Genomic DNA, 14,986 nt, shown 5'->3' on the forward strand with positions numbered 1-14,986 from the left:
ACAGGGGAGACAGCCCTGGTCCAGCTTGGGGAGCTAGGTGTGGCCTCCCATAGGTGGCACTGAGGCTGGGTCTTGAAATAACAGGGGAGTTTGCTAGGTGGAGAGAGGAACAACAGGGGAGCAAAGGGGATGATGAGTTGTTGGGGAAGGAGGAAAGGTAGGTTAGGGCAGAGATGTGACAGCTCCTGGACTGCAGATGGTGGGAGCCTAGCCCCCTTGGGTTAGAGTAGCCTGGGGGTTCTCCGTATATCCATTTTCTGATCTGAGCCTCATTTCCCCTCATTAGAGGGTAGGAGGCAGGTTTTTCCTCATTTGTAAAAAATACCTACTTCACAAGATTGTATTCAGGAACAAGATAAGGATGTCTGCTCTTGTCGCTTCTATTGAAGATTGTACTGGAGGTTACAGCCAGGAAAATTAGTCAAGAAAAAGGAATAAAAGACATCTACTTTGGAGAAGAAGAAGAAAAACAATCTCTATTAGCAGATGACATGATTTTGTATATGGAAAATCCTAAATAAGCCACTAAAAACTATTAAAGCTAACATACAACTTCAGCAAGGCTGCCGAATATAAGAACAATATACAAAAATGTATTTGTATACACTAACAATGAACAATCTGAAAATGACATTAAAAATTTATTTTGCAATAGCAACAAAAAGAATAAAATACTTAGGAATAAATTTAACAAAAAAGTAAATGAAATGTACATGAAAATTAAAAAACATTGTTTAAAGAAAAGGCCTAAGTAAATGGAAACATCCATGTTCATGGATCAGAAGACTTAATATTGCTGACATGTCAATACTCCCCAAATTGATCTACAGATTTAATGCAATTTCTATCAGAATTCCAGCTGGCTTTTTGATTTTAGGATTGGCTTGTCAATTGGAAATGCAAGAGACCCAGAATAGCCAAAACAATCTTGAAGAAGAACAAAGTTGGAGGACACACATGTCCTGATTTCAAAACTTACTAGAGGGGCTTCCCTGGTGGCGCAGTGGTTGAGAGTCCACCTGCCGATGCAGGGGACACGGGTTCGTGCCCCAGTCTGGGGGGATCCCACTTGCCACGGAGCGGCTGGGCCCGTGAGCCATGGCTGCTGAGCCTGCGCATCTGGAGCCTGTGCTCCGCAACAGGAGAGGCCACAAGAGTGAAAGGCCTGTGTACCACACAAAAAAAAAACTTACTAGAAAGATACAATAATCAAGACGGTGTGGTACTGACATACAATAGACATACAGATCAGTGGAATAAAATAGAGAGTCCAGAAATAAAACCAAACATCTACGACCAACTTATTTTCAGCAAGGGTGCCCAAGACCATTCAATGGGGAAAAGAATAGTCTTTTCAATAAATGGTGCTGGGACAACCAGATATCTACATGCAAAAGAATGAAGTTGGGCCACCTACCACACATCATATACAAAAATTAACTCAAAATACATCAAAGACCTAAATGTAAGATATAAAATTATAAAACTCTTAGAAGAGATCTTGGATTAGGCAATGGTTTCTTAGATTTGACACCTAATACACAAGTACCAAAGAAAAAAATAAACTAGATTTCATCAAAATTGAAAACTTTATTTTTTTTTTTGCGGTACGCGGGCCTCTCACCGTTGTGGCCTCTCCTGTGTGGAGCACAGGCTCCAGATGCGCAGGCTCAGCGGCCATGGCTCACGGGCCTAGCCGCTCCGCGGCACGTGGGATCTTCCCGGACCAGGGCACGAACCCATTGTCCCCTGCATCGGCAGGCGGACTCTCAACCACTGCGCCACCAGGGAAGCCCAAAATTGAAAACTCTGTGCTTCAAAGTACACCATCATGAAAGTGATAAGACAACCCATAGATTGGGGGAAAATATTTGCAAGTCATAATCATAATGCTAGTATCCAGAGTATATTAAGAACTCCTACAACTCAACAATAATAAAAAATAACCCAATTTTTTAAATGGGCAAAGGATTTTTTTTTTTAAGTATACAGTTTTAATTAATTATTTATTTGGCTGCGCCGGGTCTTCGTTGCCATGTGCGGGATTTTAGTTGTGGCATGCGGGCTCTTAGTTGCGGCATGCGGGATCTAGTTCCCTGACCAGGGATCCAACCTGGGCCCCCTGCATTGGGAGCATGGAGTATTAACCACTGGACCACGGGGGAAGTCCCAAATGGGCAAAGGATTTGAATAGACTTTTCTTCAGAGAAGATATACAGATGGCCAAAAAGCACATGAGAAGATACTCAACATCATTAGTCATTATGAAAATGCAAATCAAAACCACAATGAGACCCTCAGAATGGGAGAAAATATTTGCAAATGAAGCAACTGACAAAGGATTAATCTCCAAAATCTATAAGCAGCTCATGCAGCTCAATAGTAAAAAAACAAACAACCCAATTCAAAAATGGGCAGAAGACTTAAATAGGCATTTCTCCAAAGAAGATATACAGACTGCCAACAAACACATGAAAGAATGCGCAACATCATTAATCATTAGAGAAATGCAAATCAAAACTACAATGAGATATCATCTCACACCAGTCAGAATGGCCATCATCAAAAAATCTAGAAACAATAAATGCTGGAGAGGGTGTGGAGAAAAGGGAACACTCTTGCACTGCTGGTGGGAATGTGAATTGGTACAGCCACTATGGAGAACAGTATGGAGGTTCCTTAAAAAACTAAAAATAGAACTACCATATGATCCAGCAATCCCACTACTAGGCATATACCCTGAGAAAACCATAATTCAAAAAGAGACATGTGGGCTTCCCTGGTGGCGCAGTGGTTGAGAATCTGCCTGTCGATGCAGGGGACACGGGTTCGAGCCCTGGTCTGGGAAGATCCCACATGCCGCCGAGCAACTGGGCCTGTGAGCCACAACTACTGAGCCTGCGCGTCTGGAGCCTGTGCTCCGCAACAAGAGAGGCCGTGATAATGAGAGGCCCGCGTACCGCGATGAAGAGTGGCCCCCGCTTGCTGCAACTAGAGAAAGCCCTCACACAGAAACGAAGACCCAACACAGCCATAAATAAATAAATAAATAAATAAATAAATTAAAAGAAAAAAAGAGAGACATGTACCAAAATGTTCATTGCAGCTCTATTCACAATAGCCCGGAGATGGAAACAACCTAAGTGTCCATCGTCGGATGAATGGATAAAGAAGATGTGGCACATATATACAATGGAATATTACTCAGCCATAAAAAGAAATGAAACTGAGCTATTTGTAATGAGGTGGATAGACCTACAGTCTGTCATACAGAGTAAAGTAAGTCAGAAAGAGAAAGACAAATACCGTATGCTAACACATATATATGGAATTTAAGAAAAAAAAATGTCACGAAGAACCTAGGGGTAAAACAGGAATGAAGACACAGACCTACTTGAGAATGGACTTGAGGATATGGGGAGGGGGAAGGGTGAGCTGTGACAAAGCGAGAGAGAGGCATGGACATATATACACTACCAAACGTAAGGTAGATAGCTAGTGGGAAGCAGCCGCATAGCACAGGGAGATCAGCTTGGTGCTTGGTGACCACCTAGAGGGGTGGGATAGGGAGGGTGGGAGGGAGGGAGACGCAAGAGGGAGGGGATGTGGGAACAGATGTATATGTATGACTGATTCACTTTGTTATAAAGAGAAACTAAAAAAAAAAAAAAACCCACAATGAGATATCACTTCACACCCACTAGGATGGCTGTAACAAAAAAGATGAACAATAACGAGTACTGATGAGCATGTGGAGAAATTGGAATCCTCGTATGTTGCTATAGAAAATGTAAAATTGTGCAGTTGCTGTAGAAAACAGAATGGCAGTTCTTCAAATGATTAAACAGAGTTACCACGTGACCCAGCAATTCCACTCCTAGATATATACACAAGAAAATTGAAAACATATGTTCACACAAAAACTTGTACACATGTTCATAGTACCATAACAGTCATGCATCTGATGACTGAATGAACATAATGTGTATATCCATACAATGAGTTATTATTCAGCCATAAAAAGGAATGAAGTACTGGTAATTGCTATAGTGTGGAAGAAAACATTGAAGCCAGATACAAAAGACCAGATACTGTATGACCCCATTTATATGAAATGTTCAGAACTGGCAAATCCACAGAGACAGAAAGTAAATTTTAGTATTTCCCCAGGGCTGGGAAGAGGGGGGGAATTGGGAGTGATTGCTAAAGTTCACAGGGTTTTCTTGGGGTGATGAAAATGTTCTAGAAGCAGATAGTAGTGATGGTTGCACAATGTAGTGAATACACTAAAAACAACTGAGTTGTATACTTTAAATGAGTAAGTTTTATGTTAGTAAATTATACCTCAATAAAAAAATAAAAGATTGTGCTGAGGATTAGATAGTGTATATAAAGCACCAACAATACCTGCATATTTTAGGTGATGAATAAATGTTAGTTCTCTCCACCTTCTGTCTTTCCAGTACCTCCACTCTTTATATCATCCATCTGCCCAGCCAATAATAGGACATGTGCTCCAGGTGCCCACCGACACCTTTAGGTCCAGGGGGTACAGTGAGGGAGGAAGTCTACATTTGGACCTTAAGTCTAGTAAGGGAGACAATCATGCAAGATGGAATCACAAGCTGATAAACATTATGAACAAAAAGCGCAAGCTTTCTTGAGAGTGAATAAGAGGAATTAGAACTAGTTTGGAGAGGGAATAGTGTGCAGGGAATTATCCTGAAAACAAGGCTTGGTTGTAAACACATACTCTTCTCTTTTTTTTTATTGCAGAGGAAGCCTGAAGCAACAGGAGTGTTGGTGCGTAATTTGATTGGAGAGTGGTCTGTGTTCCTTTGGAAGTGCTGTGGGCTTGCAGAATGACTCATGAAGCTGGGCTGTAGGGCCTAGGGAGAGAGGGGGTTAGCGGGGTGGGTGTGGGGTGGGAGGGGGCAGGAGCTGGCTGGCATCTGAGACCTTCACTGAGGGGCAAACAGGAACCCTTTAATTTTACTTGTGTCTTTAGAAGTGGTAAAAGCACAGGGAGAGAAGAAATAATTTAAAACAGGCAGGTGGTTTCATAAACTCATCTTTTTGTGGAGCCTGGCAAACAAGAACAGACTGTTTTTAGAAGTCATTATTGTCATTTGGACCCTTATTTTCAGAAAGAAGTTTACATGATTTTAAGAGACATAGTGGAAAACCTAATAAAATAGGAAATAAAAGTCATAGAGAAGAAAACAAATATTACAGAAAGCTAGGCTAACAGAATTAGTGTATTGAGTATTAAATTTAGCTCCCTGCTCCCTGATAGCTGAAGCAAAAAGCAAAACACGAATTTAACCAATTTTAATGTCTGGTTGAAAATGAAACACATGTTAATTTCCTTATTGTCATTTCAGTTTCTAAAATGTGATTTAACAAGGACATGAAGGAACACCTTTAAAAAGAAAGAAAGGGTGGGGGAGGAGGGAGGGATGGAGGAAGGAAGAGAAGGAATAGCCCACAACAGTATCACCTCCCTGATAGCTGTCATTTATTGAGGACTTACAGCAGGCCAGGCACTTTGTGTGGGTCGCAGGGATTATCTCCATTTAAAGTATCTTGATAATTTTTGCTAAGAACCTTCCCATCCCTGACCACAGACATACTTTTTTGAATAGTGATAAATTAGCATCGTCCACCCCCCCGCCACACACACACTTACGATTCTTAAACGTTAATGTGCATAACTCACCTGGGGACCTTGTTAAAATTCAGACTGATTCAGTTGGAGTGGTGCCAAGCACTGCATTTCTAACCAGCTCCCCAGTGATACACTGCTGGGTGGGGGTCACACTTCGAGTAGTAAACAGAGTATAAATGTTTTCTCATGTTTTTGCCATGTTCCTTAATTTTTAAAAGCCACAAACTCCACAGTACTGGTGTACCATTTCATTGCTAAACGAGACCTTAGTTAGGCATTTAGCACTGCTATCATAGATAACTTTTTGCTCCTGTTGATAAATTCTGGAGTGGAATGACTGAATCAAAGCTAACTACAGCTGTCCGCTTTTTTCTTTTTCTTGCACTATATTTATTTACATCTTAAAAGACATTTATGAGTTTTTACTTGAGGGACACTGATACTATCTTATATACTAGTGAGGAAGTTTGCATGTCTGGAGTAGAACTGAATCAAAATGTGAGCATACATGGGGAAGTTTTGTGTTTTTATTGGCTTAAAAAATGTCAAATTCTATAATCTTGCAATCTTTTTTTTTTTTAATACCACAGGTCATCTATTTCCCTGACAATGGAAAATGAGGGAATCAAATTCTTCAGAAACAGAAACTTGTTCCTTCCATGCTTCCCTGTATCTGCTGCTCTAGGCCTGAAATCCTGAAGCCTTTCATTATAGGATGACAATCTCCTGAGACAAGACCTCTTACTGTATCCGGAAAACTCCAGCGAGGAAGAACTGCAGTGACCACATCCAAGATGTTCAGAGACATGTGTTTAACTCTCCTGACTGGGGACCCACTTTCTCTTCCTATCCTTTCACACCAGCAAATTGCTTTACCCTCTTGAGGCCTCTCGGTAAAATGAGAGCAGGACGAGTCTATGTCTAGGGGCCTCCCAGGTGAGTCCCTGACAGTCTAATTCACTGAGGATACTTGTTTGAAAGCACCCCGAAATTGACACCCGGCTCTAAGAGGGCGATGAAGAAGAGGTGGCTGTAAGCATGCTGGATCATTTCAGGTTGAGGTTTAGGGGGTCCTTCGCTTTTTTCTTTTCAGGTTTGTTTTCTTATTGATGCTCAGAGATGGGTAAGGATTGGAGAGGTCACCGGAGCCTGAATCCATCAGGATTGGGTGACTTTAGGATCTAAAAACTTTCGAGATTAAATTCTTTTTTTCCCTTTGGAACCAAAAATCACGTTTTTTCAGTGTCCACACTGACCCAATCAGAATGGGCTACCAGTTTTGGAAAATTGTTACTTGTGGCCAAGTAATTTGTTAGAGTAATAGATGAACTCTCCTGTAAAAAAATACAACTTTGGATTTGGTACATTAAATGGTGAATCTTTTACCAGTCTCTAGAGGGGAACTCAATTTAGGTAATACCTCACTGTAGCAAATGCCAAGACAAAGATTAGATTCTTTAGGCTGTTCCCTGCCCTAAGGATGGTATGTATTGCAATAGAAACAGGGTTTTGTTGATTATCTGCAGTGAATGATCCAGGAAGAACAGGTGCTTTTTTCTGGTCTTTTGTCTGTTTGCTCAGTAAAGAGAAAATGTGGGTGCCGTTTTCTCACAGGCAGAAAATGGGTAAATGTCGAACAAAACCTCAGTGGATCTTGTTGTTGATCAACCAGCAGTGACACGGAAAACAGGCTTCTTATTCTGGGCTGCAGGGATTATTCAGAGTGCACTGGTTTAAAAGATGCTTTTTAACCAGTGCACTCTGACAACCTGCCCAGTCAGTGCAGTGTTTCTTCTCCAGTTCAGATAGGCTAGGTATGAGTATCCCAGCATTGTCCCAGTTGTTGATGATGGGGACTATTAGAATGGGATTTAAGAATGATCACTTTCATGTTTTCTTGTGCTGATAAAATTATTTCATTGTCAGGCATCTACTTTATGCAAGCTTTTATTTATTATTTATTTTTATTTTTGGTTGCGTGGCTTGTGGGATCTTAGTTCCCTGACCAGAGATCAAACCTGGGCCAACGGCAGTAAAAGAGGTCTTAACCACTGGACCGCCAGGGAATTCCATATGCAAGCTTGATGAATGGATGAATGACAGAATTTGGCCAATTCTGTAGCTTTGTGACTTTTCTAGATAGATTTGTTCAGTTATTTCTCATTTTACTTTTTTATAAAAGGCAAAAGAAAAATTTCTAAAAGGCTCACTAACTTCAAAATATTTCTGAAATGGCAACCATGGTGGTCCACAGAAGTTTCTGGGGGGCTTAAGGTGCATCTGCCAATAGCCTACACCTTGCTCTCAAGAACAGTGAGTTTCACCAAAGCAGGAGTGGATGTTTACTAATGACCAGCGCTGGGGACGATCTGAGATCTGTTTGAGTCACATGACTCAGCGTTTCACCTTTTGCTTTATCAAGGAAACTCAGAATTCAACCTCTCCAATAAAGTAATGATTTTGGCTGACACTTAATAACTGCTTATCAGCCCTTTTCAAGTGGCTTTACCTTTAAATTCTTAAAGATGCCTCAAATATCATCTTTGAAAGGATACAGAAAAATTAATAAAACCAGCACTCCTCTAAACCAAGTTGAGTTACTTTACTCCTTCCTCTGCCTTGGGCTGGAGCACAGGAATGGTTGTGATGCCCAAGCTTTACCAGTGACTAGCACTGAGCAGGTCAAGAGAAGTAAGAAGGCCTTATCATTTACATCTGAAATGTGAACCAGAAGGGTGTCTTTCCTAAATGCTTTCATTATCTTACATCTCTGTATTAGTTACCTGTTGCTGCATAACAAATTACCCCTCGACTCAGTGGCTTAAAACATTTCAGTTTCTGTGGGTTAGGAATCAGCAAGGCTTAGCTAGGTGTCTCTGCCTCAAGGCTTCTCACAGGGCTGCAATTAAGGTGTTGGATCTGCTTCCAAGCTCAGTGGTTGTCTGCAGGACTCAACTTCTCACAGGTTGTTGGGCGGAAGGCCTGAGTTCCTTGCTGGCTGAGGGCCTCTCCAAAGGGCTATTCACCTGGCAACTTGCTTCCCCAGAGCAAGTCTTCCAAGACAGAGCAAGAGCAGGTGCACAGAAGCACCCATTGTAACCAAATCTAAGTGACATCCTGCTACTTTTGCCTTAATTTGATTGTTAGAACAATCACAAAGTCCAGCCCACGTTAAAGGTGAGGGAATTGCACAAGTGTGTGAATACCAGGAGGTGAGAATCATTGGAGTATTTTAAAAAGTTGTTTCTCATAGTTATTCATAATTAATTTTCTGCTGAAACGGGCATTTACTAGAATGCTTTACTGGAACAAAGATTAGATTCTAGTAACCTTACATACTGATGGATGCATGTTTGTTTTGTAATAAGTTGCTGAAGATGAAGGGCCCTAACCCTCAAACTCATCCCACTTTTGCTATCTAACCTCAAGGATTTATAGTAGGGTCCACTAATTTCCAACACTGACCATACTTTCCTCTATATTTAGTAAATCCAAAGCAACCAATGAAATGTCTTAAGGGCACAACTTCTATGAACATAGCTCAAATTGCAGGCAGCTGATACACTGATAACACAATCCAGTTCTGCCAAATGGGAGGGCAAGGCTTGTTATTGTATTATAATGGGGAACTAGATACGAATTAAGGACAAAAGAGAAGATTATGATAAAAAATTGAACTTGGGAGGATATAAAATCAGATTGATCATCTATGTATTGAAAACCCTCATCCCTTTACAAGGAATGGTACAGTCAGTAACAGAGTAGGTACTAATGTAAACTTGCTTACTTAGTTAAAACTTCTAAACACAAAATGATCTCAAGTATTTTTTTTGAACTGAGATATTTCTTTTTTTTTTTTTTTTGCGGTATGTGGGCCTCTCATTGTTGTGGCCTCTCCCGTTGTGAAGCACAGGCTCCGGACGCGCAGGCTCAGCAGCCATGGCTCACGGGCCCAGCCGCTCCGCGGCATGTGGGATCTTCCCAGACCGGAGCACGAACCCGTGTCCCCTGCATCGGCAGGCGGACTGAGATATTTCTTATATCATAAGGACTTGGTGTGGATAAATATTTGCACAAGGACTTAAAAGACAAATGCTTATCACTTTAGTTTTAAAATTCCACCTTTTAAAAACAAGACTAAAGTGACATAAAAACAAACTTCCTCCTCAGTAGGTCTCAAGGTTCGTATATTATCTTTATATAAGTTTACACATCTTTTCATATTGCTTTGTAGACTGAGAAAGAGCTGTAAATTATCAATGCTTTGCTAACTCCAACAGCACCAAATTGGTGGGCAAAACACAAAGGACTATTGAAACTTCTCTGGTGTCATAAGACCTATTTACAGAGCAAATATAAGTTCAGATTCTATTATCAATAAATCATCAATTTTTTGTGATACTCTAAGAGCAAATCACTTTCCTTATAAGGCCAAACTGGAAGATTCTACAGGCATCAAAAATAAAAGAATAGGGCTTCCCTGGTGGCGCAGTGGTTGAGAGTCCGCCTGCTGATGCAGGGGACACGGGTTCATGCCCAGGTCTGGGAAGATCCCACATGCCGCGGAGCAGCTGGGCCCGTGAGCCATGGCTGCTGAGCCTGCGCATCTGGAGCCTGTGCTCCGCAACGGGAGAGGCCACAACAGTGAGAGGCCCGTGTACCACAAAAACATAAAATAAAAAAAAATAAAAGAATGAGCAGTAATGAAGTCGATTTGTAACCTGGGCCTGCTCTGGAGCATCTAAATGGTCTCCTGTGGACACTCAGGGCTGTAACTCCACCTCAGTTTGACAGTTCTTTTGAGATAGCTACAAGCTCCCTTAGAACTTAAGTTTTCCAAAACCCTCAGAGTTCAAGGTCCATACATTTGACACAAAGCTTAGAGGAACTGCCTAAGTTTGTCAGTCTGATGAACATACTGGTTTGATGAATTCCAATTTAATTTTTTTTGGTTGTTTTTTAAACAGGTTACATTCTAGTCAACACTACAGTATGAACACACTACATATGTCTTAAGCATGGCTCAATTAAAACAAACAAAAAAAACCAGTTTATGTAGTTCAGGGCTGGAGGACTTTTTATGAATAACTTTAAAAATACCATAAATAGGGACTTCCCTGGTGGCACAGTGGTTGAGAGTTTGCCTGCCAATGCAGGGGACACGGGTTCGATCCCTGGTCCGGCATGATCCCACATGCCACGGCGGAACTAAGCCTGTGTGCCACAACTACTGAGCCTGTGCTCTAGAGCCCGCAAGCCACAACTACTGAGCCCGTGCGCCACAACTACTGAAGCCCATGCGCCCTAGGGCCCACACACAACTATTTAAGCCCACACACTCTAGGGCCCACGTGCCACAACTACTGAGCCCGCGCACCTAGAGCCCGTGCTCTGCAACGAGAAGCCACCGCAATGAGAAGCCTGCACGCGGCAACTAGAGAAATGCCCGTGTGCAGCAACAAAGACCCAACGCAGCCCAAAAATACCACAAATAAAAATGAAAGGCAAATTAAAAACTGGAAAATGTGATGGAAAAATGACAAAGATGTTACCAAATCATCAAATAGGGAAGCATGCCAAAAGAAAGCTTGGTAATTGTAGGCTAATAACCAAAAACTACAAATGGCCAATAGAACCAATGAAACAAGCTTCTGATTTCACTAGTCATCTAATATGCAAATTAAAACAAGATATTCCCCTTTTGGGGAAATCAAACTGGCTATTAGGAATAAAATGAGTGAGATTACAATAGGCCCATTCAAACACTGTTGGTCATAGCAAAACAGTCCAACTGTTCTCCACGTAAGTTAGGGAACATTTATTAAAAGCCTTAAAAATGTGTTTACTCTCAGCCCCAGCCATTCCATTTCTAAGAATTTATACTGAGGGGTGAATGAGACAAGTATATGAAAACCTGTGTATAATAGTGGTCATCAGTCCAGCGCCTTTGAGTTCACAAAACTCTGACATTTTGCACTTTGTGATCTGTGGGGGAAAAAACCCCCAAATACTGCAAAAATGGTATCAAATGTAGGGAATAACAATTTTCTTAGAATTTCCCAAAATGGACTTTGTTAAATCCTACCTCATGCCCAATTTAAAGACAAAAGCAAAGCTACAACCCCCCCAAAATGGCATGTGTTTAAGTTACCCAGTTTCATGGCATATTTAAATTCAAAAAGCAACTCAACCAATCCTTTCCTCCATTCTGAAGCTAGGTCAGATCAACTTGGGCAACAAATAAACAGAAATCTCCTGGAAACATGTAGGTTATTAAATAATTTGTTTATTGTACTGCATTTACAAAGAAAACAGACAATGCAACCAGTAGAAAGAATAAAAATGTGTTTGGGGTTTTATTTTTTACTGACAGCAAATAGAAATCCTTTAGTGAGATCCTGGCAATTTGACATTATGATTGAGTTTAGGAAAGGTACATGGGGTGCTTGGAAGATCAAATTCTACAGCTGCCTCTTTCTACGGCTTTTAATTCATCTGGCTCCTTAAGTGATAGAGGAAAAGCCCTTGTTTGGTGGGAAAACATTTCCAAAGTTACAGGTTCTCTCTTACTAAAATTTCTCTTCATGTCAGTTGCTAAAACAGGGCCTTCTATGGTGTGTGTTTGGTTAGCTCACCTTAATGTCATCACCAGAATTCCTGTAATTCCACAATTGTGATTTTACAGCATAGAAAAGAATTCAGTTCTAGTCTGGTATTGCTTTAGATGTATATATCGCTGAAAACCCAAAGTGGATTAGAATTGCTGAAGGATTTTCCCTGCCGTTGTTTGATACAATCTATTTTATTTATTCTTGATAGGTGCATAGAACAGCCTCACTTCAAATTCTTTCTATAGGAACATGTCTGATTTCAGAACTATCCATCAAGGATCGATGAATGGCTGGCCAGTTATTCAGGGTAATATGTTTACGAGTTAAATGGATTGCATAATTGCACCACTTTTTCCTTTGCCTTTGTCGGTAGATAAATGACAGAATCTAGATTCCAATCTCCTGTATAGGAAGTTGCCTACCTAACAGTCTCAACGGTGCTTTGCTAGTAGAGCCTCAAGTTGCACCTCCTTGGCTTTCTGTACATCAGAGTCCTGTAGCCGCTTCTGGAGAATGCTGTAATCCCCAAGGCCCACTTGGTCCATGCAGAACAAGCAACTGTGACCCCAATCCTGTCCCTCTTTTGCTTTTCAATATGACCCGAGGAATATACGTAATGTCTAGGGCAAGTCTAGGAGAGGCCCATCCTAAAATAAGATTCACAAAACCTTTTCTCATTTAAAAAAAAAAAAAAAAAAAAAAAAAAAGCCTCAAGTACATTTCAATCATCTCAAAATTTAAAACTTACATTATACAAAGAAATAGCAGCAGAGAATGGCTAACCTTAAACCAAATAAAAAGAGAAAAAAACCCCTACAACCTTCAAAATAAACAACAATAAAAAAAAGTGCCATCCCACCCCCTTCCCCTTGGTTCTTGTATCCTGGGATTTCATTTAAGACCTGAATGAAGCCTCTGAGAAAATGAGAAAGGCAAAGCCGTAGGGGGAAACTGCTTCAAGGCTGAATTCTGGACAAGGTAAAGAAAAAGCTGTAAATAAAAGTTGGGGACTGTTTGTAAAAGAACCGACAACTCTAGGACAGTTTCTTCTCAGATGGGAAATCTCTGAAATCCAGTTTTCCTTTCTAGAGTCATCCTGAATTCTTTAGTTATGGGGCAATAAACTCAGGTGCAATGAGTAAAGTGCCAGCCAGGGATTAAAAAACAAAAACAAAAAATAAAACAAACAGCCAATCAAAGTAACTCTGCTGGTAGGGTACAGAAGAGACATAGGAAAGGACAGTTTGCAGAATATATGTGGTTCTGAAGAAATTGCTAGTCAGTGGTTCCATTTTTGTTTCCATCAAAAATCAGACTGAAGATTCGAGGATCTTATTAGAGTTATTAAAGGATGAAAGGAATTTGACAGTGCTTTGAACAGTGATAAAATGGTACCCAAATTTGGTGTTTATACAGCTCATTTAAAAAGATAGCAGTTTAAAAGTCACAGAAAAAAACGTGAACATAGAAAACAACAGAAACAATCCAGGAAGATGATGCAGCCTGGATACAGCAAGTTTAATATCTCTGCTGTACACAGAAGTAATATACCCTTTCCCCTTCTCATCCTTATGCTGGCAATAGGATATGCACTAGAAAATTTGACTCTTAGAGTCAGTGAATAAAAGGATGAGCTCATACATCTTCATAGCTCTTTTTAAAAGGATGCTTATAATTTAAAGGATGTCCTAATGGAAAGACAAGGGTACAGGGGTGAGAGGCTGTTTCACATTTTAGTCCATTAGTCTTTGGCAGAGCCCAATCAAGGCCAAATTCACCTAGGATGCCCAATGGCTGTGGGGGGATCTCCACAGGGTCAAATAAGCAAACCCAAATGAACATGTTGGATTCAACAAAAAACACCCTAGAAACCCTTGAAGGAAGAGCTTCACCCTGAAAAGGGAAGAGGGAAATGCTTGAGGGGAGGGGCAGAGGGCCAGCGTGTGATCTCTGCTGCGGTGCTGGGCTGGGGCTTAGGAGTTGAGCCAAGGGTGCCGGAGACAATCAGCGGCAGTGGCCCTCTTCTCGGGGATCAGCTCCAACATGGGCAGTAAGAAATCTGTGAAACCAGCTGCCTCTTCCTGAGACCACTCATACTTCTCCACTAGAACCTCAAAAAGGCCCCAGGGTTTCAGCTTCGTGATGTGTTTCAGGTCACCTACAGTAAAGAGTACAAAAGAAACTGACCAACATTGACAAGTGACAAGATCCTTTTGTGGAAATGCAGGAACTAATCCAGATAGTCTATGAAGAATCAAATTTTGCCATCAGAATCTAATCCTTCTCCATTCACAAAGCACATCTCTTCTCTAATGCATTCCTTAGAAAGAAGTGTCTCCATTTTTCATGAGGGCCTAAAAATTTTAAATAATTTTTTTCTCCACCATTCCAGGATCTTTTGTCCCAATCAAATTGGGTAGGCCTATCAGGAACTAGGTATTCACTAAAATGAATATCAAATGCCTATACACTCAGCATGGTCTCATACAGTGTTCAGAGGCAATTTATCACCACATACCAAGAATAATTTGCTTGTACTCTTTTTTTGGCTCAATAGTTTAGCAAATGTTGCTTCAAAATAAGGCAGTAATTAAAAAACAAAGAGCTAAAACTATGTCAGATGTATAAAAGTAACAAAACTAAAAGAACAAATAAACTTTCAGATACAGCTGCATCACACTCTGTACTATTCTGGAACATTACTTTT

The 14,986-nt window shown here is 40.8% G+C and overlaps 1 protein-coding gene across 3 annotated transcripts in view; it reads right to left on the reverse strand.

Moving 5' to 3' along the window:
- Positions 1–11,940: 11,940 nt before the first annotated feature.
- The window catches only part of SRPK1 (SRSF protein kinase 1), an 87,343-nt gene continuing 84,297 nt past the window's right edge, over positions 11,941–14,986 (reverse strand). For all 3 annotated transcript variants that reach the window (XM_082639481.1, XM_082639483.1, XM_082639482.1), the window contains one exon: positions 11,941–14,437. In XM_082639481.1, coding sequence (XP_082495607.1) covers positions 14,253–14,437 — 185 coding nt within the window. In that variant the 3' untranslated portion in view covers positions 11,941–14,252. The remainder of the gene's footprint in view (positions 14,438–14,986) is intronic.

Source organism: Mesoplodon mirus (assembly GCF_964341445.2).
Source record: "Mesoplodon mirus genome assembly, chromosome: 12".
Taxonomy (NCBI): Eukaryota; Metazoa; Chordata; class Mammalia; order Artiodactyla; family Ziphiidae; genus Mesoplodon; species Mesoplodon mirus.